Source organism: Musa acuminata, chromosome BXJ1-1 (genome assembly GCF_036884655.1).
Source record: "Musa acuminata AAA Group cultivar baxijiao chromosome BXJ1-1, Cavendish_Baxijiao_AAA, whole genome shotgun sequence".
NCBI lineage: Eukaryota > Viridiplantae > Streptophyta > Magnoliopsida > Zingiberales > Musaceae > Musa > Musa acuminata.
The window spans coordinates 28,735,744-28,761,502 of NC_088327.1; the positions used below are offsets into that span (position 1 = coordinate 28,735,744).

The window sequence follows — 25,759 nt, forward strand, 5'->3', positions numbered from 1 at the left end:
TCCCGTAAATAAACCCCCCTCTGCCTACAAGACGCGCCACCGATCTGACCTATTAATCACCAGTCACTTGCCTCTCCGTAGCACCAAAACTGCGTCGCGGCCCTCGCTCCCACTATCGCAAGAAATGGCCTTCCCTTGGCTTAAACCCCGAAACCAAAACCCTCCGCCATCAATCCCCGCCAAACCGAACCCCTTCCTCTTCACAATGCAATCTCACCTCAACGCCTTCTCGGATGCCTCTTCTTCCCTCAAAGCCCACCTCGATTCCGCTGTCGAAACCCTTCGAAACCGTGCGCGACGGGCCGTCCTATCTGGCCATCCCCACTTGCCCTCGCCGCCACCCGGACCGCCCCCCCTTCCCTGGGCCCGTATCTCCCCAGCCGGATGCAGCGGCGTCCGGCGGTTCGACCTCGCCATGTCGACGGAGGTCATGGAGGAGCGGCTCGCCGGGGTGCCCGTTTACGCCCTCAGCAACGCCGCGGAGGAGTTCGTGCTCGTTTCCGGTGTTCGCACTGGGAAGAGCCTGGGACTTTTCTGCTTCAAGAAGGAGGACGCCGAGGCTCTGCTGGAGCAGATGAGGTCCATGAATCGGGACATGCGGGAAGGGTCGAAGGTGGTCGCCGTTGCCCTCAATAAGGTCAGAAGATTCTCGACTCTGCATGTTCGGCCTTGTGGATGTTCGTATGTAGTTGATGGGATCTCCATGTTTTTCATTTCGATGGAAAAAAATTTCTTGGTCATTTTTGTAAATGCTGGACATGTTGCCATCTCTTCTTCAGCATAAATGTTTCTTTTACATCATTAACATCGATCGATGTCTGTTTGCCTTTAAAGTACACCTGCATAACATGTGTCAAATAAAAATTTTCAGGTGATTTACACCTCTCTCTTTATGTCTCTCCTACAGAGCATGGATGCATACACCGTGTAGCGATGTGACAAGTTGTATTTGTAATGATATGCCAAATTTCGAAAAGTACCCGTGCTTCATGCAGGATTTTTGAAGATATGAATGTTCTGAAAAAAAATTGACATTTTTTTAGAAGGTCAGAATTCATATTTGTAGCAAATATGGAGAAGTAACAAGGACTTGTAATGAGAAAAATAAAGATGAGATAATGAGCATTTAATAAAACCTTAATTTTCAGGAATTACCTACTGGTAGTGATAGTATATATGAGCTTTAATACATTAAAGAACCATCTAGGCAGTACTAGCACTGAACACAATTTCAGTATGGCTATGATAAATATTTTGAACTCTTCTTGTGTCACAGTTTTATTCATCTCTATCTTATTTGTATTAATCAAAACCCAAATAATCTTTGATTGCTCAAACTCTAGACCTAACTAGACAGAGAATGACTGACCACTTCTCTAACTTAGACACAACATCAGATCATCCAAAATTTCTATCTAGAAAAAGTATATGCCAAAATATCTTAGTTAAGAAAATCAAGAAGACCACTTTCAAATGAAGATGCGACCTAGCCTAAAATTGACTGGATTTCAACTCTTTTAGTCACATTACAGTGGATCTTTTCTTGTGTTTCATTATGTTTTTTATTCTATTATGTGCTATTAATAAAAAAAGTGATTGTTTTGTCTTATGTAACAAGCTTGCAGGTTTTTCAGCTTAAGGTTGATGGAGTTGCCTTCAGATTTGTGCCAGATTCATCACAAGTTGCAAATGCGATAAAGGTAAGAGCTCGCTAAATCTTGAAAGTGATACTAGATTTAATAAATTCAGTGTTGTGAACCTTAGCTAACGTGATCCAAATGCTCAAGGCCAAGGTATTACACATTAACAGTAGGCCAACCAATCTTTCAATATCTCCAAGTGTTTGGAATGTTGTAATCTTTTATGCATGAATGCTTGATGACAATGTCATCTAACCTGAGGAGATATCCATCCTGATGCACACAAGGTGATGAAAATCCTAATACATGCTAGCCTTCAATGAGTGCTTATAGAGGTTGCTTGATATCATTTCTGTCACCTGTTAGCCTCAATGAGGGCTCATAGAGGTCAATTGATATCTTTTTTGGTCAAATAACTTGTGTGGAGCTGACCTTTGCTGATTAGTCCAAAATAGTTTAGGTTTGTTTTGCAATGTCAGTTGGGTTATACATATACTGGTCTTATCTTTAATTGGAATTAAGGTGTCACAAGGACCTCATCCTTGCTTCTATAATATTCTTCACTTTCATTGTCATCTTGTTTGCCTTCATTGTCATCTCATCTACAGTTAGAAGTCTATGTTTTTGGTGTTACACTCGTTTAAATTGTTTCATCCTTGTGTGTTTAAACCAACCAGTTTTTTGAGTTGACCAATTCCTAATAAACTATTTGAACTCGGACTAAAGTTGATATCAAATATTAGCACAAATAAATAGGTCTGGAATTTGAAATATATGATTTTGTGCAACAAATTAATGCTACAAATCAAGGTATGTAATTTCGAATAATAATGTCCGGTACGGGTGGTATGTACCGGTCCGTCAGCTTACCGGTACATGGACCGCTCGTTACCGGACGGAACGAGATATATATATATATATATATATATATATATATATATATATATATATATATATATATATATATATATATATATACCGAGCTGTCACGGACAAACTTATAGACAAGATGTTGGATGTAATGCTTATGTGTGTCCGTGTCTTTTGGCATGTTCATGCCTTGTACAACATATAGAGGGGCGGCCGAAGGCTTAATAGTCCCATTTTAGTTGGGTTGGTGGCCTCTTTAGGCTTGTAAATAAAGGTTGTGTCATGTGGACACGCGCGAGAGCTTTTCGGTCTGTAATGGACCATTTTACCCTTTGTTGTGCAACTGTTCAGAGCTTGTAAAGTCTGTTTGTAATTTGCATTGTCTATGAAGTTTTTTCGGATATGTTTGCTTGTGGATCCCGATTCAGGCGTTCTCTCTAGCCCGTTCTCTCTTTTGTTGGTCCTAAGGGACAATGGGAGTCTTCGGGGAGGTTGACCTTTGCGGACGGACACGCAAGGGTGCCGCACGACTTAGGCAAAACCAGCTAAGTTCGTGTCATATGGTATCAGAGCGGGACAAGCACTCATAGAAACACTTAGCATGCAAACGTGGGGGACCTAGCGGGGCTGCGTTGAGGGCAGTCAGCACACGCGCGACCGTTTGAGGGAAAACGGGCATGGAGATGTAGGGAAAAGGAGTCGCTCGGAGGAGCGGGCATCTGACATTGGCATTCAGAGGAATGGCCAACCCTTCGCGCAAGAGGCACCACGAGAACAGACAAGCTTGGAAGAATTTGGAGCGCACAAAGATTGGGATGACTGAGTTTGAGCTACGGCTCAACGTTGACAACTATACTTGATGGTGCTCAAGCCAAGCGAGGCGCTTGGTAAAGGATGAGACCATGCAAGGTGGAATGAGTTGCTCAACGACCAAAAGAGTTATGCAAAGCTCACAGAGGTGAGGGGAATTGCTAACTCGAAGAATTTGGTACTCATGCATGGGCTTGTATGCGGACGATGGAATGTTCGTGGCCATCCCAAGGCGACCGAAATTCGGTGCCATGGAGCATTGGAACTTTCTCTTCGGCATGTGAAGGATACGTCTGTAGGAGGCTGAAGTGTGCAACGAGTTCAGCATGTTGCTAGGCCTTGAGGGGTGCAGCGGGGTTTGTATTGACGGGGAGTCGCAATCTAGCAAGTGCGTTTGCAGGAGGCAGAACAATGCACAGTTTGTTCAGTAGACCGGAGTAGTCCAAGGGGATGGTGGTCTCCGAAACGAAGAGAGATGTCGCTCCAACGGGATAGTTATCCAGGAGGGATAAGTCCCAGCTCTCCAGAGGGAGAATCATGTGGGATGGACCTCACATGTTGAGGAGGAGTACCTCAACAAACGACAACTCCACGAAGCTCGATGGACTGAGCAAGCGGCGAGGAGTCGTCGCATGATCTCGCTTGAGAGAATGCATTGGTGGATGCATTGCGAGATCAAGTGGGGGAGCGACCCAAAGCAACTTAAAATGAAGGCACACTTGGAGTCGATGTGGAGATCGGACTCAAGGGAGGGCTGACCCGTGGAATGGTGGGCGCGAGGGCCACCATCGACTCAATGCAAAAACGAGGAGCGGAGCAACTTGGGGGTAACTCGGCGAAGTACTCAAGCCGCTTGAAGGGAGCCAGCATAGAAGTTGGAACATGGAGCAGAGGCACAGTGCTTTCCTTAGACAGAGGTCAAGGACATGAACTCTTGCAGAGGCAAAAGTAAGATCATGTTGTTCCATGGGTCCTTCATTCTGACGGAGCGGACTCATCTTGCATGGTGCCAAAGACGAAGGGAGCTTCGGGGCAGATGCACCTTATCTCGGAGGAGCATTTGATGGAGGAACTAAGGCGACTCAATTTGCGGAGGCGAAGTTGAGTTCAGAAGGCCTTAGCACGGGGCAAGAGGACGCAGAGGCGGGTACTCTTGAAGAATATGCCACAGTGTTGTCATTCAAGTTGCCATGAAGGAAGCGGTGCGCAGCGGAGATTGTGCTGGTAGGGGCAGAGGTCCAGGATCCATACAATGGTGCACAAATTACAGTGAAGTCGGTGGACTTCGGGAGCTACTAGGCGACGGACTGTCCTAGAGCGGTGCTTCATTTAGGTGTGACCCGAGAGTGGGTGGATAAAGGTCGATTGCCAAAAGAGCGAACAAAATCGAAGGTGGAAGGGACCCTGCGATGTATTGGCAGAGGCCACACATGGAGGGTTCACAATTCGAGTTCATCCCACAAGGATCAGAATGCAACAGAGATGTCACCAGGAGGCGACATGGTGCAGCGGATCGTGGTGGAACAGTTCGTGGCAACGCGATACACACGACATAGTCCCGGGAGGGACTAGATCATATGGAGGTATGATCGGGAGCTACTGGGAGCTCCACTTCGGTGAACAACACGACGGCAAGAAGGGCTATGGATTCAAGGAGTGAAGGCCATGGTACCGCAGAGGCGGGTCTTCCGGGCGTGCATCGAATTTTGCATCGGATGAAAACCTTGGTCATCAGCATATGGGGGCTGTGTTCCACTAAGGGAAAAGTTCGAATGCAAGTACTAGTGAGTTCCATGGGAGGGACTTGATCATGCAGAGGTATGATCGAAGCAGTTGGAGAGTTGGACTGCTCCAGAGCTCATATTCGCTTAAGGGAGCCCGGCAAGTCAGAGGACAAGGCCGATTAAGCGAACGTTGCTACCAAGGAAGCTAAGGAGAACAGAATCGGTGCAAACCCTACAACGTGATGGCAGAGGCCATGCATGGGAGTTGCAGTCTGTCTTTCCATCGACCAAACGGACTGCTTGGAGAACACAGAGGTGTTGAAGCAGGGGGTCGAAAGGGGCGAGGAAGCGACGACGAGTCCAGAGGGACTTAGCTGCCTAAAATCAAGGATTAGTTAGAATGGAGGTGGACTCAGAGGAGTGCCACGGAGACATATCTACTGATCGTGAAGAAAAGCGATGCAGATGCGAGGCGACGGATAGTAGGGCCATGGGCATGGCAGCGCCATGGTACCGCAGAGGCGGGACTTCCGTGAAAGTCATTGATCCCTTGCTCTCATGGAGGGAGAGCGCTTGGTCGTGAAAGGGGCCGACGAGGTGGAGAATGCAGAGGCAATCTTCAAGTACCGAGACAAGGCTGAAGGGCAGAGGCCGAAGAACTTCGTAAGACCGGTGTCAATGTGCTTCTCATCAAGATAGCCGAAAGTGAAGGACTTCGGGTCATGCAAGAGTGCATAACCAAGGAACGAAGCAGGCAGTACGCGGTGCTTTACCTTTGCTACTCAGAGGAGTAGGCGGCAGGGTTGATGGAGAAGACGGTACAATCCCAGAGGCGACTAAACCTATGAGAGAACTACTCCAAGTTGGGGTGAAAACTTCCTGCATTCCAGAAGTTCGATGGCATTGAGAAGGTGAATCACAGTAACTAACTCAATGCAAGGAGTGCAAACACTTCAAGTGCTTCAGAAGTGTGAGCAAAGAGCAGGCGAAGGCCAGTAACCAGCTCGATGCATGAAGTACAACCTCGAGGAGGCGGGCGAAGTCAAGTAACCTTTGCCTTCTCAACTCTTAAGAGAATGGGCGAAACCGAGTACCCCAATTCTCTTATCTATCCAGCAGAGGAGCTCTGCACAAGTTTAAAGACCCTTCGAAGAGAATGGAAGACAACAGTTGTCAAATCCTCACCAATGGTGATCAGTGCTACTGAGAGTAGATTGTCCGCTTCATTTCCCAACGAAATGCCAATCGAAAGCGGAAGTGATGCGAACCTACTTGGATGTGACAACTAACTGAAAGAAGAGTCAATGAGCAGATGTTGTGGAGGAAGGACCCAAAACTTCAGAAGTTTCCGAGGCGATGCTCGTTAAAGCTCCAACAAGCATCCACCCAGTTCAAGCAGCATGTGGAATTTTTGAGAGACTGGCGCAGTAAGGATGGTCTTTTCCTTCATTTTGGTGGATCCGCAGGAATCAACGAGGATCAACACAACTCAGCCAACCCCACACCAGAGTCAGAGTCATTGGCGAGTTGAAGCAGCATGGCGGATCAAAGGTTCGACTACTCAAAAACAGCAGCGGAGAGCAGTTGGGAGCCAAGAGGCGCATTGCAGCTGGAGCAGAAGATTGAAGACTCAACAAAGGCGAAGAGTTACAGTGTTCACAAAGGCTTCGACGAGGACGTCGAAGGGATAAGTGGGGGAGAATGTCACGGACAAACTTATAGACAAGATGTTGGATGTAATGCTTATGTGTGTCCGTGTCTTTTGGCATGTTCATGCCTTGTACAACATGTAGAGGGGCGGCCGAAGGCTTAATAGTCCCATTTTAGTTGGGTTGGTGGCCTCTTTAGGCTTGTAAATAAAGGTTGTGTCATGTGGACACGCGCGAGAGCTTTTCGGTCTGTAATGGACCATTTTACCCTTTGTTGTGTAACTGTTCAGAGCTTGTAAAGTCTGTTTGTAATTTGCATTGTCTATAAAGTGTTTTTCGGATATGTTTGCTTGTGGATCCCGATTGAGGCGTTCTCTCTAGCCCGTTCTCTCTTTTGTTGGTCCTAAGGGACAATGAGAGTCTTCGGGGAGGCTGACCTTTGCGGACGGACACGCAAGGGTGCCGCACGACTTAGGCAAAACCAGCTAAGTCCGTGTCAGAGCGGTATACAGTTTCGTACCGTACCGAGCGAACGTCGAAACTCCGGTATGGTACGAAATTGCATATCTTGCTACAAATGATAATTGGTAATATAGGAACAAATGGGATTGAAGTTGAGCAAAAGTTTCCTATTTTATCGCTGTCCTGGAGTCTAGAATCTGTAAGGAAAAGCAGCTGTTCCGTTCTTTATGATTTCATATTGTTCGGCTGTTAAAAGTTGTCAAATTCTCATGTCAATAGTCTAATAAGGGTTCAACTGTGGCTGGTCACCTGCAGTCTGAAAAGGCAAACTTCCGACTTGCAGAACAAGTCATTCCAAAGCCCATATATCATAAGATTTCTGTTGACTCCGAGCTGGACAGAAATGAATTGCAGATTTCTTATCAGCCTCGATCTGATGGGGATTGAAATGATCTGCTGTATTAAACAATCAGATATACAGGAAAGATGATTATTATGATTTTGTATTCTCTAGAATATTTCTTCATGTGTTAATGTTTGATCTCTATAAGTAGGATTCTTAAATTGGGTTAGATTGTCATTTCTGGATATGAAAGCAGACTGCCATAACTTTTTTTTGTGATGGCCAGTCCAGCACTATTAACTTGCAGCTTACAGCCATAATTTAGATCTTTCATTTGATATGAAATCTCATTATAGCTTTTTTTTGTTGCAATGTTATCATGGGTTGGATTGGTGAGCTACTTGAATCTATCATCAACTTAGGGAGTGGACACTGAGAACTGAAGACCTTGCAACAATGATTCTATCTTGGGATGAGATTCACATAGCAGTGACAATAATGACATTTGGCTGCAAGTTCCAGTTCAAGTCTATTGGTCAGGTTGTGTCCCAATCAAATCAATATTATAGCCATGGGTTAAGAGCCATGAGTTCTTTTCCTAGATTTCTAGATTTTTCTCTAATTTTTTGAAGTTTTTTGGGAAGAATAAATAGCTAAGTACAAATACATATATCTTAGGCTAGGATTCTCATCTTATCTTAATTTTCTGGTAAGATGTTGGGATCAAAATTCAATATGTTATTAGCTAATTGTCATCCCTAAAACAAGAATCAGATTGGAATGGGACAAGTATGACAACATTCCATCAAGTCAATCCTTTGTGATAGAATAATAAAGATTATAGTCTGGAAAAGAAGGAAAAAAAGCAAACATGTTCAGCAAATTATAATCTTTTCTTTGAATCATTTTGCTAATATGAGTACGAGTACCTTTAGGATTCTTTAGTGATGTATTGATTCATGATATTTCATTAATGAAGTTGTGGGTTTTTATTTGGTTTGATGGTCATGTTCATCCTCTTCTCCTTGTAAGATTTTTTCAGCTTCTCCCCTCATACTTCATTATGTCATATTTTGTTCTATCAATATTCCATTTCCTCTCTTCTTTCTTCCTTTCTCTAGGTTTTTTTGTCTTTTCCTTCTCACTCTCCACTCTTTCTCCTCTTAGTTTAGCCCATGTTTGGAGAAGAAATAGATGCGTCGGAATGATAAAAGTTTTGGCTAGATATATCAAGAGAATCTTAATGTGACACTTTTTAATTGGTCTGGTCCACACCCTACAGGATGGACCTAAATGATTGTCAGCTCTTCTTGATGAAATTTGATGGGTACAATGTGCTTGCAACAAGCAAATAATTGGTATACTTGACTGCAACAAATTTAAGGACCAAAGTGAAGTTACCCCTGTGGCTTAAGATGTTATAGTTTATTTCTGGCTTCTTTTTTCCTGCGTAAACAAATGATGATTTAAGAGCTTCAACATTACTACAAGTTAATACAAGTTGGACCCTGATATATTAGTTGGAAGATGTATGATTCATATTTGTGATGGACAGTTAATAATCATGTTTGCTTGAATCTGTTTTGTAGGTGAAGGAGAATGAAGGGGATCCTGTAGATGATTTTCCTGGAGTTCCAGTTTTTCAGGTTCTAATGTTTATGCCGTTAATGTCTTGTTAATGTCGTTGACATGCAGCATATTCTTCAGCTGATGTCTTTTTGTGTATTGGCATGAGTGGTTTTCTGGTTTTCTTGATGGTATCTAACTATGTGTTTCTCTTGATCTAATATATGGTAGAGGACATCGTAGAAAGTTTCTATTCAGTTTCATAGACTTTGCAATTTTCCAGCTCATTATCAAACTCTATTTCCTTGTTTGTGCTTTCAAATAGTCAACCTCACAAAGGTGGTCACCATTTTTCATAATTTAATTTCATCAGTTAGATGCATAATTTTATCCAGAATGTATATGGCATAAGTTTCTCAATCAACGTTGTGCACCTTCAACTTAACAGTGAATTAACAGAATCATATTTTATTTATTCTTCTCTGAACCATAAAAAATTTTGAGTGCATAATATTTCTTACTTCATTTTGCTCAAGTACATTTTAAACTAATATTTTAAGACATCTAAGAACCTTTAGTGAAAATTTTGGATCTCTCGTAACATCTTGATCTAGAGATATTATTGATCGGTTATGTCCTAAATAGATCTTTTGCATCTTTTCATTTTTGAGTTATATATTCTTGCATTTCACTTCATAAAGACCTATGAAGTTGCATATTCATTAATTTTATGTATATTCAAAATCGCTTCATAAATTTTATTGAGTTGTATATTTTTTTGTATCAATTTTGGATCTTCATAAAGCCTTCTTAAGATGATTTTGTGGATTAACAAGCTTGCATAATTGCTTTGAGAAATGTTGTGAATCAGCAAGCATGGTGTTTACTAGAATGATATTTATTGAAGGACTCTCGGTGTGAAAATAAGTTTGTATTGACAAGTTTAAATTAATTTCTAGTCATATATTTCTAGTTGAGTAGTTCTAAACTTAACCTTTAAATTAATTTTAAGGGATTCACAATGAGGGCTTTTCGACCTTTTTGACCAGGGTTCGAGTGGCTAAAAGTGTCTTTTTGCTTGTTAAGTTAAACTGCATTTGTTAATCCTCCTGGAACACTAATGAAAGCCTTGTTGCCGTGAGCCATTCATTTTTTTAGGATGGATCACATATAGATTTTGTCTGGAACATTTGTGAATGTGGAGGACTTAATCACAGAATATTCATGATGTTTTTTTAGGATTATATGTTGAATGTTAATCTTAAACTCAAATAAAATTTGTGCTTGTATTAGCCACTTGATTATGCTTGTGAGATCTAATGAATTCTCAAAATTAATCTTAGACTTCAAAATAAAGGATATCTCTCATTAAAATTTTGTATACAAATATGAGTAGCATCATGATCTGACCCTTTCATTTCTGATGGAAATGTTTTGCAGTTAAAGAATTTGAAATACTGAATTATACGACCAAAACTTTGACGCCTTACCTTGTGACTGATGTTTTTTCTATTTTGGCATTGGTCACGATTGTTATTCTTGTCAATCGTTCACAAAATGCCAATCTTGACAGCTTGTTTCTTGATGAATAAATTGGAGAGACTTTGGGAAGCTCAGAAATTATGCTTCTGATAGAAACAATACAATTTGTTTTACACATCAGAGAAATAATTTTGGAAATACTCTAGATTGCTCTCTATCTTTTCTTTGAAATAAGAATATATTGATGAATTACTCAAGGATTACGAACTGAGTAGTTCAGGGGTGGTCAGAAGACCAAAAAGATGGAGTAATTACAGTTATCCCAAAATTGGCAAGCTGATGTGTTACACCATTAGATGACGCCAAAGGTGTGAGAGAATCAGAATGTAACTTGCATGAGAAAGTAGGAATACGATGCCAAAGGAATTTCCAAATGAAAATTTGAACTTTAGGGGCCACTTTTAGATGCGAAGCCATCTTCCACTTTGACCAAATCTCCTCTTGGGAGATCATTCCCCTGCTTAAGCAATTATAGGGACTACTTACCAAAAGCTTCCACAAGGGTTGAGGGTCCAGTCCCATGTCACTATGTTGTTGAGAGATGTATAGTGCATATATTGTCGACAAGAGAGTGATGAAACCAGTGATTTAAAAAGCGCTAGGCGCTAAAAGGCGCCACGGTCAAAATATGCCCGAGGCGCTAGGCGCTCGCTCGAGCGAAGTGAGGCGCTAAAAATTAATAATATTAAAATTAATAGTATTAAAATCAAAATAATGGTGTTATATTGTATACAGTTAACAGTATACTTTCGATTTCAAAAGAGGAGAAGCAAAAGAGAAGAGAAGAGTGTAAGGGAAGATCGAGGGTGCTGAGAAAAGCGGGAGCTGCAGCGGTAGCGGCAACAGCGAGCGACGACAGCGGCAGTGGTAGCAGCGAGCAACGGGAGCGGGAGCGGCGAGCGACGACAGCAGCAGCGGTTGCAGGAGCGGGAGCGACGATAGTGGCAGTGGCAACGGTAAAAGTGAGTAGCGGCAGCGAGAGTGACGAGCGGCAACAGTGGCATCGGTAGCGGCAATAGCGAGCAGCGTGAACGGTGAGCGGGGTTAGGGTTGGGGAAGTCGTGCCGATATCTAAAAGGTGCTTTAGTTGGTTCAATCGAACCAACTAAAGCACTAGAGACTGAACCAGCGGACCAACTAAAGCGATTGAACCAACTAAAGCACCGGAGACTCAACCAGCGGACCAACTAAAACACCGGAGACCGAACCAGACCTAAACCGCTGGTTCGGTCGCCTGGTTTAACTCAGGCGCTCGCCTGAAGCGCTCGGCGCCTGGGCTCGGGCGAGCGCCTAAGCGGCGCCTCTTTGAAGCGCGCCGCCTGGAAATGAAGCGAGGCGCTTGGGCCTTGCCTCGCCTCGCCTGAGCGCCTTTTTAAATCACTGGATGAAACAAGGTGAATAGAGAAGAGATGGACTAGGTACCTTCTTGTATACGATCAACACATGAAATATGAAACATTGATGTAGGAGGGCCATTTGCAGAAATTTTTCACCCATGGGTCCTCCCAACAGGAGATTGGGAATAATTCCCAGATCTGATAAACTTTCTAAAACCTCCTTTTGTGAAATGGGTCTATTGAAAATGGCACAGGAGGCTTTGGAGATTATGCTAGAGGGGGTGTTTCCCTAAGGGTTGAAGGGATCATATTTAGAGGAGAAGACCTTGACCTAGAGTCTATCCTCATTGTTGGGAATAGGGATTTTTTTTTGGCACATTGCTTTTTTGGCTATAGTGAGATCTTTTTTACCAAGACCCTCACAATCCTTGGGTTTAGTAAGGGTTTCCTAGCTAATAAGATGCAAATTGTGATGCTAATAAGATTTTGTTTAAAATTTTGTCGAAAACCCATGAGTTAAGCAGTTTATGCATAGGTACAGAGTTGGTTATAGACTTAATTAAGATAATTTTGCCTTCTTGGGGTAGAAGGCCTTTGTACCAATGTTGAATTTTGTCCATGGTTTTCTCCACAAGGATATGTTGGTGTTATCCACCTAATCTTTCTAGGGAAAGGTAGGTACCAAGATATTTAAAAGGCCAGCTTCCTTCACAAATGCCAAAGAAAGAGCAGATGTTGTTCTTAGTGGAAGGGGGACAATGTTTGGGGAAGTAAATATCATACTTTCGAGATTGACTTTAAGATGAGTGAGATTGTTGAAGATTATGAGGATTTTGAGGACTTAGGAGCATGATTTTGGGTTAGCTCTAAAGGCTAGAAGAAGAGGTTATCAAGAAAAAACAAATGGGAGATTTGGTACCAACTAGAGTGATTTTACTCATATGAACGACAGAGGAGAGAGGAGATAGGTGACGAAATGATTTGTTGAACAAGGATGAATAAGTAAGAAGAGAAAGGAACCCCTCATCGGATGCATCTTGAACCAAGCCAATTGTTCGTTATTTATGAGGCATGAGAAGGTGGATGAGGTGATATTGGTCGTGATCCAATCAATAAATTATGGGACGAAATTTGTGTCCCTTAAGGTGTTTTTGATAGTAGACTAGGAGATAGAAAGACTTTTCCAATATCTAGTTTGAGGAGAAGTGGATATCTTGCTTTGGAGTAGTTCATAGCGTGGACTAGTTTATTAGCAAAAAACAAAAAAAAAACTATCATGGACGATCTTCCCTTTAATAAGGCAAATTGTTCATGACTAACCAAAGCATTCATTTTGGTTTTCAGCCAGTTGGTAAGGACCTTGGCAAAATTCTTGTAGAAAACATCATATAAGGTTATTGGATGAAAATCTTTAATAGGGGTGGCATTGATTTTTTTGGGATGAAAACAAGCCAGGTCTTGCCCTAGCTAGGAGGAATAGTAGCAACAGCTTTGAAATTTACAAATTCAGCATGAGTTTTGGTTTTATGTTCACCTAGAAATTAGAGTAGACTTCAACGATGAAGCTATTAGGCTCTAGGTTTTTGCCTTGGCCCATTTATTGATAGTATTTTGTATTTCAGAAGAAGAGAAGGGAAGGCAGAGATCATTCCACTCGAGGGGATTGAGTTTGGGAAGAGTGGGATAGTTGGTCCAATGAGCAAATTATACCATAGGTTGTTATACCAATAAGCAATTTGAGTAAGGATATTAGGGGTGTTAGGAAAGTCAAGATGATTATCAGTTTGGATAAGATGGACCCAGTTCCTCTTACAGTATTTGCGACTTGGTGGAAATTTTGGTACTTATGTCATTGGTAAGGGACCATTAGGTTTGGACTCTAACCCACCATTTAGTGTAAAGTTATTTATGCAAGGCAACAACTTTATTGTAGTTGCAATGGAGGGAGATCATTTTAGAGTCGATGAGTAACCCAACTGCATCTCCTTTTTCTAGATAAGCAATGATTGTTTTAATGTTGAGGTTCAATTGGGTGCTCGCCTAAGCGCCCAAGCGAGCGACGCGAGGCCCAAGTGCTTGGGAAGTGATCTAGGCAGGGGCCTTTAAGTGGGTGCGGCCAAGGCACGTGCTTGAGCCCAAGCACCCTCCTGATTCGATTGATGTGTGGGTCTATTAGGTTCCTTGATTCTGGTTTAATCAAACCACCTAGCCCGCATAGTTCAATTGATGCATTCATCGAGCCTAAATGTATGAGGTTCCATGATTCTGGTTTGATTGTATCAGAGTCAACATCTCTTAACCCCCACACAACCCTACATGCATGAGCCCCTACCCCCTTCAGAAACCTAATCGTGGCGGTGTTGGTGTTTTTCTCTCCAATGAACAACGATGACGGTGACATCTCCCTCTCTAGTGAGCAATGACATCGTCGTCTTTCTTCGACGGGCTCTTCCCCTCTCTCTATCTATCTCCTCTTCATCGTTCATTGTCACCCCTCCTTGGACCACCCCACGTCTCTCGTGATTTCACAAGATCTTCCCTTAAAAAAAATCTAATCAAATGATGGTGTGGCACGTGCAAAGGTAGCCTTAAGTGAGCTTCTTTTGTGCGCAAGGCAAACCTCTATGGTTTCTTCTTTTTACGATAACTCTATCTCTCTTTCCCCTCCTAACAGCACCCCTCTCCCTCCTTATTGGCCTTACCTTCTCCTTTATTGCCCCATGCCTTTTCCTTAATAGCTCCCCTCTCCCTCCTCACCTTGTGTCATCTGTCACTATCCTTGCATTGTTCTCCTGTATCACCCCCCATCGATCCCAACAGCCACCCTCACCATCCTTCGACACGTTCAACCTCGACAACCCCCCTCTCTGTCCTCCACTCTCTAATCCCAATAGCCCCCACTCTTTCTTCCTCCCCGATAGCTACACCCCTCTTCGCCATCTTTTTGCATCTTCCCCTACATCTCTCTGCTTCTTCCTCATCTCCTTCTCTTTGCTTCTCTCTTTCTTTTGTAATCATGTTAATCATTGTTAATAATGGTCTAGAATCTACAAATTTGATGATCATTGACTTTTTAGGGAAATTATTCGATTTTTAATGTTAATCTTTGCTTGATTATATATTTGCTTAATTATTCAATTTTTCCTTAATTATATATGTTTTAAAATTTTAATATTTGCGAGCACGTCATTTCGCTTGGGCTAGCGCCTTACACATTTTGTCACCTTTGTGCCTTTTAGTGCCTTCGACTACATTGGGTCCAAGGTATTGTGTTTATTGGATTTATCCCAATTAGCGATGGTGTGATTGAGTTTGTCAACCAAGGGGGTGCAAGTCATGGGTTTGCCCCCCTCTAGTGGGAGTCTCTAGGCTAGAAGTTTTTGCCAAGATTAATAAGTCCCTCCATTTTAAAGAAGTCCAACTCAATTTTAATATTAAGGTGAATATTGTTTCTTCTGGGAAGGTGACCAATCTTGATGACTAGACGAGAGTGATTGAAAGCGATACAAGGAGAATGAGAAACAATAGTGTTGTTAAAAACCAAATACCACAAATTATAGAAAACTCTATCTGCACGAGCAAAAACTCGATTTCTTCCAAAATGATTATTACACCACGTAGAATGATTTCCAATAAATCCAATATCGATAAGACAATTTTAAAAAATGAAATCATTGAAATCCAAAATGGACGGAGTTAAAGCGAAGGGGCACCCCCTAGTTTATCTATAGGACATGAAATGGAATTTATGTTACCGTAGATAATCCACGGAAAATAGGAGGTATCAATTTGAAAAAACAAAGTCCAAAGGGATTTACGAAGATGAGAAATTACACTAGCATAAACCATAGAAAGAAGGTAAGGGGGCTTACCCGATGCTTTAGTGATAAGGTTAATTGCTTACCTACTGAGGAAAGCCATAGTGTTTGAAGGAATGAGGCTTTTAGGCCACCAAAATTCCCTAGACCTCCCTTTTGCAGTAGAGAAAGCACCCGTCCAACATTTCCTTAACTTTCGCTCGAAGGGACTCTTGTTCTTGAAGATGGGTCTCAAGCAAGATGACAATATCGAGTTTAAATGTTCTAATATAGTGAGAGAGCATGGTGACACTACCGTTTAGAAGTTCCTTCGTAGTTTCATGAAAATATTGCTAAAGGTCATAAAACTTAAGATGAAGGGAAAGGGGATTGGCAAGAAATATTTTCCTCCAAAAGTGCATTCTCTATAGGTGGGTCTGAAAGGGAGGCAAAAATGGACTCTGAAAATGATGAGACATTCTTCCTTTAACAGCCCAAAGATCTTTTTCTTCTTGCTTTTATGTTTTACTGAAAGAGGAGGCATACCATTACCCATGGTTCCTTCTTTTGGATCGAGATCAGCTAGGAGTCATGGACCAAGTTGTTAATCTTAGTACCTTCCTCATCGAGCAAGCCATCGTCCGTCGCCCTCTTGAAGGCAATGGCCATGTTGTCAGTAAGGAAGTCAAATGAGGGTGGCTAGGAGGGGGTTGAAGAGGATTGGTCATGCTGTCACGGACTTAGCTGGAATTGCCTTAGTCGTGCGGCACCCTTGCGGCAAAGTCATGGACTTAACTAGAGTTGCCTAAGTCGTGAAGCACCATTATACCAACTTCTCGGACTTAGCTGGGATTGCCTAAGTCAAGAAACACCCTTGCATTATTCGCCCGCATAGTGTCAGCCAAGTTGCAACCTTGCTCAGGTCTCATAGGATTATAAAAGAGCAAGTTGATTAGTTCGAAAGCGAGTGGCGGACAAGTCCCGATGTCTTGCAAAGAAGGTAGCTTTATAAGCAATTCAATGAACACTTTGAGTGCAAGAGAGAAAAGAGATAACGGAGAAATGAAGGATTTTAGAAGGCAAAGCGAACGGTCGTAAGTTCATAAACGACTGCTCACCGGGTGTCAGGCGCGATGACAAGTTCCCGTCAACTTTAACGTGCGAATTTGTGTAAACCGATCAACGCCCGACACTATCCCAAAGCCCCATCCACCCCTATGCCACCTGGGGGGTTCTAGGGGCTTGAGATAGCTGACGTTTCGCGTGCGGTTGCGGTCTGTAGAAAACAAGCCATAGCACGCGAAAATGAAGTCATTTTGGGGTAGTTTTGCTCGGCGTGGTGAGCGGCCGCATTGTAGTGCTGCAAACTGTTTTTGCTTACATTTTTCAAGCAAAAACACACAAAACCAAGGCAAAACATATTGCCAAGCATCTGTACAAGCATGCAAAAGCGACGAACGGTTCATTGAGCGAAGATGTTGCGGGTGCACGATGACCTTTCGTGACAATACGAATGAGAGTCATTGGCTTTGGCAATAAAGGGGAAGATATCAAATGTTGGATTGGCAGCCCCTCGTTAGTCTCTAAACTGTTCATTGGTAAAATAGCAAAAGGGTTAGAGGAGAATGGACTAGGAACCTGAGTAGTTGGAGACTTACCTGTGTCTACTATCACTGAGGTAGTGGGAAATGTTTTACCGTCAATGCTTAGGGAAGCATAGAAGACCGGGACAGATGGTGGCACACTATTGTTTGCTAGATCTGGCCCCGTTGTTTGCCCCCTGGCACTAACAGTAGAGAGGGGCATCTTGGGACCTGAAGGATCAGAATGATAATCGTGCCCTCTGACAATGGCAGCAGAAAGAGGTGCCTCGGAACTGAGAGAAAAAGGATGATCATTTTGCCCATTTAAGGAGATTGTCCCACACACATGCTTTCTCACCTCCCTAGGGTGATTCATGAGATCCATTGTCTTAAGCAAGACCTCCATTATAAAATTATGGACAGGTTGGGTCAGACCCTGATGTAAAGTGGAAGATGGGGAAGCATGATTGGGGTTGGCATTGGTTGGCCCTACGACCCGTGGTCCTCTTTTAGACCTGAATCCAAGGCCCATAATCCAGGTCATCTTCAACCTCTAGAACCACCTTGGAAACCTAAGTCTCCTCCACGGTGGCCTCATCCCCCTTATAGTGTTTTGTGGAACTTCAGGGTGGGCACTATGGTGACTGATTTTACCACATCGAAAGTTCTCAAATGGAACTGTGTGGAAGAATTGGATGAAATCATCATTAATCCATAGTCCCTAAAGCAAGGGTTTTTCCAAGGTCGAGGACACACTAGCGAATTTACCCCTAAACCTAGTTAATGTGACCTCATCGAATCTTTAAAAATTGATCAATGCAATAGGCAATTTGGCAAAGAAGATGGGGATTTCAAAGTTCAAGAGGGAGGCCAGTGAATTGAATCCAAGTGGGAGCTTTGTCCACTTGTTCTAAAATTGGTTGGAAACTGCGTTTCCAAGGAATTAGGATTAAGGCCTGACCCTAACAAACCAACTACTCGGGAATACATGCATCATTTCAGTCTCTGAGGAGAATTGAAAGTAGAAAAATCTGGTTGCAAAATCAATAATATGAATCGTAAGGAAGACCCTAGATTTTAGGAAGAGCAATGCAGAGGAAATCTAGTGGTGGAGTTTTGCCAAGAAATTTACTATAGAGGATAGTCTTTCAATCATCACGTGCTGAACTGACCTTTGACGGATCCAATTGCAAGCAGAGGGAAGTTTGGCTTTGGATCTTTAACAATTTGGCTTCAAGAGCAACATCCGACTTCCACATCCTTGCACCTTGAGCACCTCGGAAGACGCCAAGAGGAAGAAGGCGTCTTGGACGGAGGAGCACTATCAAGAGGACAATCCTTGCCAAAGGAAGAAGAGGATGGAGGCATGTGGGAGGAGACTCACAGTGCTGTAGGCAAAGAGGATGAGTGTTCTGTGGAGTCTAGGGGCTTTCTAGGAGGGGAAGGAAGGGTAGGATCAATGGGAGGAGGGTGGAGTGACGTCGGGCTCCTCGAGGAATTGCCGGAGAACTGGGAAGCAGAAGAAACTCGTATTGCTCTCTATCTTGCCCAAGTTCTTGGTGATGTTGTTGGATAGGCTTATTTGATGTCATTTTTAGACTTCAGGTGCATCCCAATGGTTGCGCAGTAGGGCTTTAGTGTTTGTTTCATCCCTTTCTCGTGTCCTTCCTTTCCGATGGTCCACTAAAACATGAATTCTTCTCTTGCCAAGAGGGGTAGAAGTCGAGACAAATTCAAAAAACCCTTATGTTTCTATAGGTCTTTGAACTGCAACTTGAGATTCATTTAGTTGGTTTCTGCTTCCAGAGTCTCTGTTTCTGATTGGATGAAGCCTACCATGTTAAACTGATTGTTTACATTAATTGCATTTTGCTCTGAGATTTTTTGGATAGTGATCCATGGTTTTGATGTTTTAGTCAAGGAGCTTAGTCTTGAGGAGTCAAAATAAGAGATATCGTCCAGCTTTCTTCAGAAAGGTTAGTGTTGGCATGTGATAGTTCTTACAGCTTTAGTATGGAATCTGAAACTATTTCATGTACTGCCGTTAAGGAGGACCTGGAAGACTCACTGTCTAGAGCTTCTCGCCAGCAGAGGCAATTAAACCCTGCCTTAAGGAAGGGTGACATTCAGGTACATCTCACAGTCCTGCAAGTAGTTTGGAAGCAAAAGCTGCCTCGCCATTTTTTCCCCCTTATTTCTATTTTCTTTTTCATGGTTAAGATATGCCCTGTGGTTCTTGTTGTAGGTTTGTGTATTGGAGGATATCATCAAAGCTATGAAGGTACGTACTTAGGTAGCAGCACATTCGACATACATTTGTTGCCCTTGGATTGGCTGTCAACACCACTTACCCGCCACATGCAGGAAAGCTCTGCTGCATCGAAGTGGGATGACATTGTGTTCATTCCTCCAGGCTTTAATGTCTCGACAGATCTGACTGAAAGTGCGCAGGGATAGAAACGATTGAGTTTCTGATTCCGTAGTTTTGCCGAAGAATGCATCACCGGAGCAAAGAGGACGTCTGAAATGTCCACTGCAACAAGGAATTGTTGATGGGAGGGTGGAAAATGGAAAGGCCTCCAATACCATCGAAGTCTGATCTGTTTTCTGATATAGACACCTTTCTTTCTCCATGCTGCTTGGTGAGATTATGTTGAGCAGTGGCATCTTTGTCATTGTTGTGAATGTTGGTTGAAAACATGTTTAGGATACTCGAATCTTGCATGATATGTTCGTTGACAGTTTGGTGGTGCAGGATTTTTCCTGCCCGTTGCTCTTGAAATTGAACCCACCTTAGAAAAGTATGTTACTTATGTCGAATGTTCATCTTCTTGGATCGCCCCAATGTGAAAAAAACATAATACTTTATTATACTAAGAGGAAAAATTATTTGTGTAAAATTGTTAGGGATGCTTTGTCATGTACGAGAGGTGGGCAAGTATCAACGTAGGGTACGCTGCATGAAATATTATAGAAGGTCTTCATTTTACCGTCTCAGCTGTCCAGCAGGTTTTATCAAATCAAATTCATTATATTAATCTTTTATTCAAATCAGACGAACGATTGGGTGGCTTGCAACTTTCCCGTGTAGATACAGCCAAAATGATCAGAATCTAAAAATTCCTTTTAACCAAGGCGAAAGTTGACTCCTCTCCGTGTTTCATGTACGTTCTTTCCATATGTTCACGGAGCATACTTTTAGCACTATTCCACCTACTAAGTCAATAATGTGTCCGATCGGACGCACCGGTGGCGTAAGGCACGACGAGTGGTAGTTGGCCACCGCACCACCACTACTACTGCTACAAATATTCCCTCCCTCGGCTTTCATCCGAAGTGTTTCTAGGCAGTGCCTCACGCTGTTCCTTTTCCAACCATCTCTCTTTCTCTCTCTCTCTCGCATGGCCACGAAGATTATGAAGGCAGTCCAGTACGAAGGTTACGGCGGCGGGGCTGCCGGTCTCAAGGTAAAAGTCCATGTCATTTCTTCCCGGTCTTTGATTCTGTTTGTTGCTTATCGGCCTTTTAGACGAAGAAACTTAGGGTTACTTGTTTGCTTGGTCGAGGGTTCAGGCGTGTTGTGTGGAACCTAGTAAGAGAGGAGTGTCACCGAAAGAAGAGAGTTGGATTAGGTATACGTGTGTTTCTCTTCTTCATCCTCGTTTCTTCAACTTGGCTCCTGCTCTCTACCTTCTTGAGCATGCTGAATTTGTTACTGCATTTTGTTTTATAATTATTCTGCGGAATTTATACGCTCCACATTTCGTGTTTTGTATAAAAGATTGGGAATTACCCAAGCTATAAAAAGTCGCCATGGAAAATGAAATAATGGGTGATTAAGAGGGGAAATGATTTCAAGAGAGGAGGGAAGAAAAATGATGGTAAAGTAGAGGACAAAAGAGGGGCAAAAAAGTGTGGGATATGGTGTAATGAAGGCAAATATGATGGTAGGAGCCACGTGACTCGTGATAATTGAAGTCAGGACGAGAGAAGGGACGCTTTGTTCTTATAATATATATATATATATATATATATATATATATATATATATATATATATATATAGAAGTCATGTATATATATATATACATGACTTGTTATACTGAGAAGTCTCGTCGATGTTATCACAAAAGTAAATCATCCAATCTACATATCATCTGTTGCATGGACACTTTATGTAATGTTTTAGGTATAGTGTATGAAAAGATTTAAAATGAGAAGGTAAAACAGATGAGTTTGGGATTAATCTCATGTTACCAATAGTTTAACATTTTATATGATATATAAGGTTTCTGACTTCATTATTTAAACTTTTTAGTTGTATTAGTATTTCGTCAACCATATACATACCTGACTCAAATTCAAATATATATATATATATTTATTTATTTATAATATGATATTAAAAGTTAAGTAGATCCTAGTAACCAAGGTCGAGTTACACTTTGATTCAATTGAAGATGAATTATGTCATAATATGCCTAAAACATTAGTTTCATGATGATATACTTGAGTCACTTACGATATACAAAAATCTCATCTTACAAATTTAGAAAATATCAATTAACTTCTCAGGTAGAGGACTTGGATTGTTAGTGATAAGGTCGTGATATCATATCTCATATTCGTCACTTATCTTTTACAAAAATATATACATATATATATATAGTTAAAACATACTAGAGGTAGGCACTTTCAAATGAAAGGTATCAGATGATAGACCTGAAAAGTAAGAGAGAAAGTGATTATGAGGAGTTTGGTGAAGGAACATAGCAATATGTTGGCGTTCAGTTCATTCGAGGGACTCTCCAATGAATGAAGTCATTTTGCACTCTAAGATACACACAACAATGTGGTCAAGGCTTATAAATTTATTGGTCTCTTTCCTAACAATCCAAGTTCATGGGATTTTTAGTTACCCAATCAAAATCAGTATCAGAGTAGATCATGAGTTGGAATATTCTTCAAATTGTTGAACACAAGTAGTTTTTAGAATGTATATTGGTAGCCTGGTGCTGTTCAAAGGGATCTCTTATGTGCATTCGTGCAATTGGCATTGCTTTACTTTCTTCACTGTAATTAATTTAGCCTTTGTCAACTCGGGATTGTGTTCACTGCAGTATACTGAAATCCCAATTCCTTCTCCCAAGAAGGATGAGGTTTTGTTGAAGCTCGAAGCCACAAGCGTAAACCCAATTGATTGGAAAGTTCAGAAAGGCATGCTGCGTCCATTTCTGCCCCCCAGATTTCCATTTGTACCAGGTAAAATCTTGATGCATTTGTATTACAAGTTGATCCATTCATAATCCTAATGGCTACAGTCAAATTAGTCACTGCAAATTGTGCATATTTTATTGTCAAAAAAAGAAATTATCAATAAGCATATGTCCAGTATTTCACAAACTTGTTACATCCTCCATTATGTTGAAATGATTAAGAGGAAGAAAATTTTCATGAATTTACTTCTAGATTTAGTTCAGGGTTTTTATCTCATTTTGGGGTTAGTTTTTTTTTTTTTTTGTCTTTTTGTCCAATTGAATTTGAAATTTGTCTGTGGAAAGTATAAAAAACATCTACTCTTTGTTTCAGCAGAAAAAAATATACTAAATCTTTCATGTTTCTCCGGAGGTAGTGAACACATGCAGTTTGGGTTCTTCCTTCATCATTTTTCATCAAGCTCTTTCCATTAACATGGGTTTGGAGATGGATCAATGTTAGGATGGCTGACGGTGATAATTGAATCAATTCGATTTCAAATCCGAGCCTTAATGATATCTATTTATAAGAAGACCAAGGTCAGATGGGATTCCCAACGCATGGTCCTTTCAACCCCCAAATTAGTGCCTGAAGTGAAGTAGGATGAAGTGAGGGTAAGTAGCATTTGACCTCAATAACCATATAGTTAAATATAGGAAGGTTATCGATATAATCGAAGCATGAAGGCGATAAATCTATGATAAGCGGTAAGCTTTTCCTTTTCCGTTCAACAAAGAATAAACTGAGTTACGATTAAGAAATTCAATCAATGATAAAAATTATAAATTGTAAAGAGAGTCGAGAAACGCCAATTCGTAAGTGTGTCAAATGTTCTGCTAAAGTTTCATCAATGTCAATTTTGTTTTCATTTTCTAACATATTTTTATGTGATTTACACTCTGACCAGTTTTCTAGTTCATAATATACAGACTTTTCTTCGTGTTTATATAATTAATTAATATTCAAATGCATATAAACTTTTTGGTTGATTTAAAACTGTTTGAGATTGACAGTTTGGAGCATAATCGCCATCCTTTCTTTGAAGTTAATCATGGAATTGACTCATAGGAAGCATAGACATCCGGAGTTAACCTTTTGAGCATTCTTAACACATCAAATATGATTCGGTGTTGGTTTTTAAGGTTATAGTCTGGTGTTTCATTAGTTAACGTACAAAGAGAGAATGAAACAATTCTGATTTGACATCGAAAAATTAAAATGTATCAAAACTATCTGCAATCAGAAACCCAAAAGCAAGCTAAAATGATGCTTGTATTTATTATATCAGCTATGTATGTCTTAATGAGCTACTGGTCCAATGCCTATTGTTCATTTCACATGTTATGGTTACACAAGTTCATCTAAATCTAGCTTATACTTGATTGTATCAGTATTATACAAACACCAAGCACAGTTCACAATGCATCATAGTATACTATCTTTTAACATTACTGGGAAGTTTATAAGGACCATAAATGATGTGGACGGTTGATATTTAAGCTTTGACTGCAAAATCAGGCTGACATTGGCCCATATGGAGACATAAAAAAGCTTTCTGAACTTGACAGGAATTTCTACAGGATTTGTTGTATTGCTGGAGACTCGTGTCATGTAGTATTTTACTTCGGTTTTGTGAAACAGGTGTTGATGTAACGGGAGAAGTCTCTGAGGCAGGTCCAGAGGTTGCCGACTTTAAGAGAGGTGACAAAGTCATTGCAATGCTTAGTCTTCCAGTAAGTATTCCATGCAACAAATTTCTACTCCGTTTTATGCACATTCACTGGAGGGGTCTAAAAGCAGAGATAGATATTTAAGTACAGTGCCAATTCTCACATCCCTGTGAAGATCAATTACTATAATAACTCCACAAAGAGGAATCCCGTACTGTTGTTGCTGAGAGATCATGATCATTTCATCATCTGTTGAAATCTTATATGTTCTTTGGGATTAATTCCATTTGATGATCTACGTTGTATACATCACTTGCGGACACTAATCTCTTTAACTATTGCAACCCATGTAGCCCCTCTGCATATGACGGGGATCCGAGAAGACAAAGGAAGACCAACTGCATGCTTGTTTCACAGTCTATCTATCATGCAAGCTTCACGTTTGTGCTGATCTCGAGTTCTCATGAAATGGCAGAACAGTGGTGGACTTGCTGAGTTCGCTGTGGCGCCGACGAACATGACAGTCTCCAGACCCGCCGAACTCTCTCCGGCTGAAGGTGCAGGCCTGCCGACCGCTGCCCTCATCGCCCTCCAGGCGCTGAAGACAGCCGGGACGACCAAGTTTGACGGCACAGGTAAATCTTCCAACATTCTTATTACCGCTGCCTCCGGCGGCGTCGGACACTACGCCGTCCAGCTCGCCAAGCTTGCAGGCCTGCATGTGACGGCCACCTGCGGCGACCGGAACGTGGAGTTCGTGAAGCAACTTGGCGCCGACGAGGTTTTGGACTATAAGACCCCCCAGGGCGCCAGTCTCACGAGCCCCTCGGGCAAAAAGTACGACGCAGTGATCCACTGCGCGTCTGGTATTCCCTGGTCGACCTTTGAGCCCAATTTGAGCGCTTACGGCACGGTCATCGACATCTCTCCCTCCTTCAAATCGATGGTTGCTGCTTTGTACAAGAAGGTGACCTTGTCGAAGAAGAAGCTGGTGACGTTGGTTCTGGCGCCCAAAGTGGAGGACATGAGGTTTGTGGTGGAATTGGCCAAGGAAGGGAGGCTGAGGACATGCGTGGATTCGATACATGGGTTGAGCACGGCCGAGGCGGCTTGGGCTAAAAGCATCTCCGGGCATGCCACGGGGAAGATCATCGTCGAAATGTGATGCGGCAGGTGTTGTGCGTCCTGCGTTTGAGACCCTGTAAGCTCTGTTGGTTGTTTCTCTCGTGCTGTGTCATCTCGACATGTATTCACCGCTGCTCCTTAAGCAAATAAATTAGGTTATGAAGTATGACCTTTTCTGGTAAATGTCTCGGTCAAGATAGTCCACTCTCAAACCTCTGGTCGGGTCAATGCTAACATGGCCAGAAACAGTGTAGATGGGAGGGGCGAATGTGATAAGACTTCAAGGTTTTATCGTAAATTAAATGGAAGAAAAAAAAAAAAAAAGGATGATCACTTCAAGGGGATCGACCTCCTTGATTGTTTCGAGTGGATCGGCCTCCTAAGGT

The 25,759-nt window shown here is 42.0% G+C and overlaps 2 protein-coding genes across 2 annotated transcripts; both read left to right on the forward strand.

Annotated features, from left to right (window-relative positions):
* Positions 1 to 20,154, forward strand: LOC103974951 (protein TIC 22-like, chloroplastic). The gene is made up of 7 exons (XM_065189942.1): positions 1 to 637; positions 1,626 to 1,700; positions 9,088 to 9,144; positions 19,240 to 19,299; positions 19,373 to 19,453; positions 19,569 to 19,604; positions 19,688 to 20,154. Exons 1-7 carry the CDS (start codon positions 125 to 127, stop codon positions 19,778 to 19,780), a joined length of 915 nt encoding a protein of 304 aa, XP_065046014.1. The 5' UTR covers positions 1 to 124; the 3' UTR covers positions 19,781 to 20,154.
* Positions 20,155 to 20,628: 474 nt separating this feature from the next.
* Positions 20,629 to 25,556, forward strand: LOC103973922 (chloroplast envelope quinone oxidoreductase homolog). Its single transcript, XM_009388595.3, has 4 exons — positions 20,629 to 20,790; positions 22,443 to 22,584; positions 24,220 to 24,311; positions 24,724 to 25,556. The coding sequence occupies exons 1-4, from the start codon at positions 20,725 to 20,727 to the stop codon at positions 25,411 to 25,413; spliced, it is 990 nt and encodes a 329-aa protein (XP_009386870.2). The 5' UTR covers positions 20,629 to 20,724; the 3' UTR covers positions 25,414 to 25,556.
* The last annotated feature ends 203 nt before the right edge of the window (positions 25,557 to 25,759 follow it).

Bases quoted from the DNA above. Each gene is read 5' to 3' on its own strand.
- LOC103974951 (XM_065189942.1), top strand. From the start codon at position 125: ATGGCCTTCCCTTGGCTTAAACCCCGAAACCAAAACCCTCCGCCATCA. The intron at 1,701-9,087 runs GTAAGAGCTCGC...TCTGTTTTGTAG, and splicing joins AAGTTGCAAATGCGATAAAG to GTGAAGGAGAATGAAGGGGA. The intron at 19,454-19,568 runs GTACATCTCACA...TTCTTGTTGTAG, and splicing joins TAAGGAAGGGTGACATTCAG to GTTTGTGTATTGGAGGATAT.
- LOC103973922 (XM_009388595.3), top strand. From the start codon at position 20,725: ATGGCCACGAAGATTATGAAGGCAGTCCAGTACGAAGGTTACGGCGGC. The intron at 20,791-22,442 runs GTAAAAGTCCAT...TGTTCACTGCAG, and splicing joins GCGGGGCTGCCGGTCTCAAG to TATACTGAAATCCCAATTCC. The intron at 22,585-24,219 runs GTAAAATCTTGA...TTTGTGAAACAG, and splicing joins CAGATTTCCATTTGTACCAG to GTGTTGATGTAACGGGAGAA.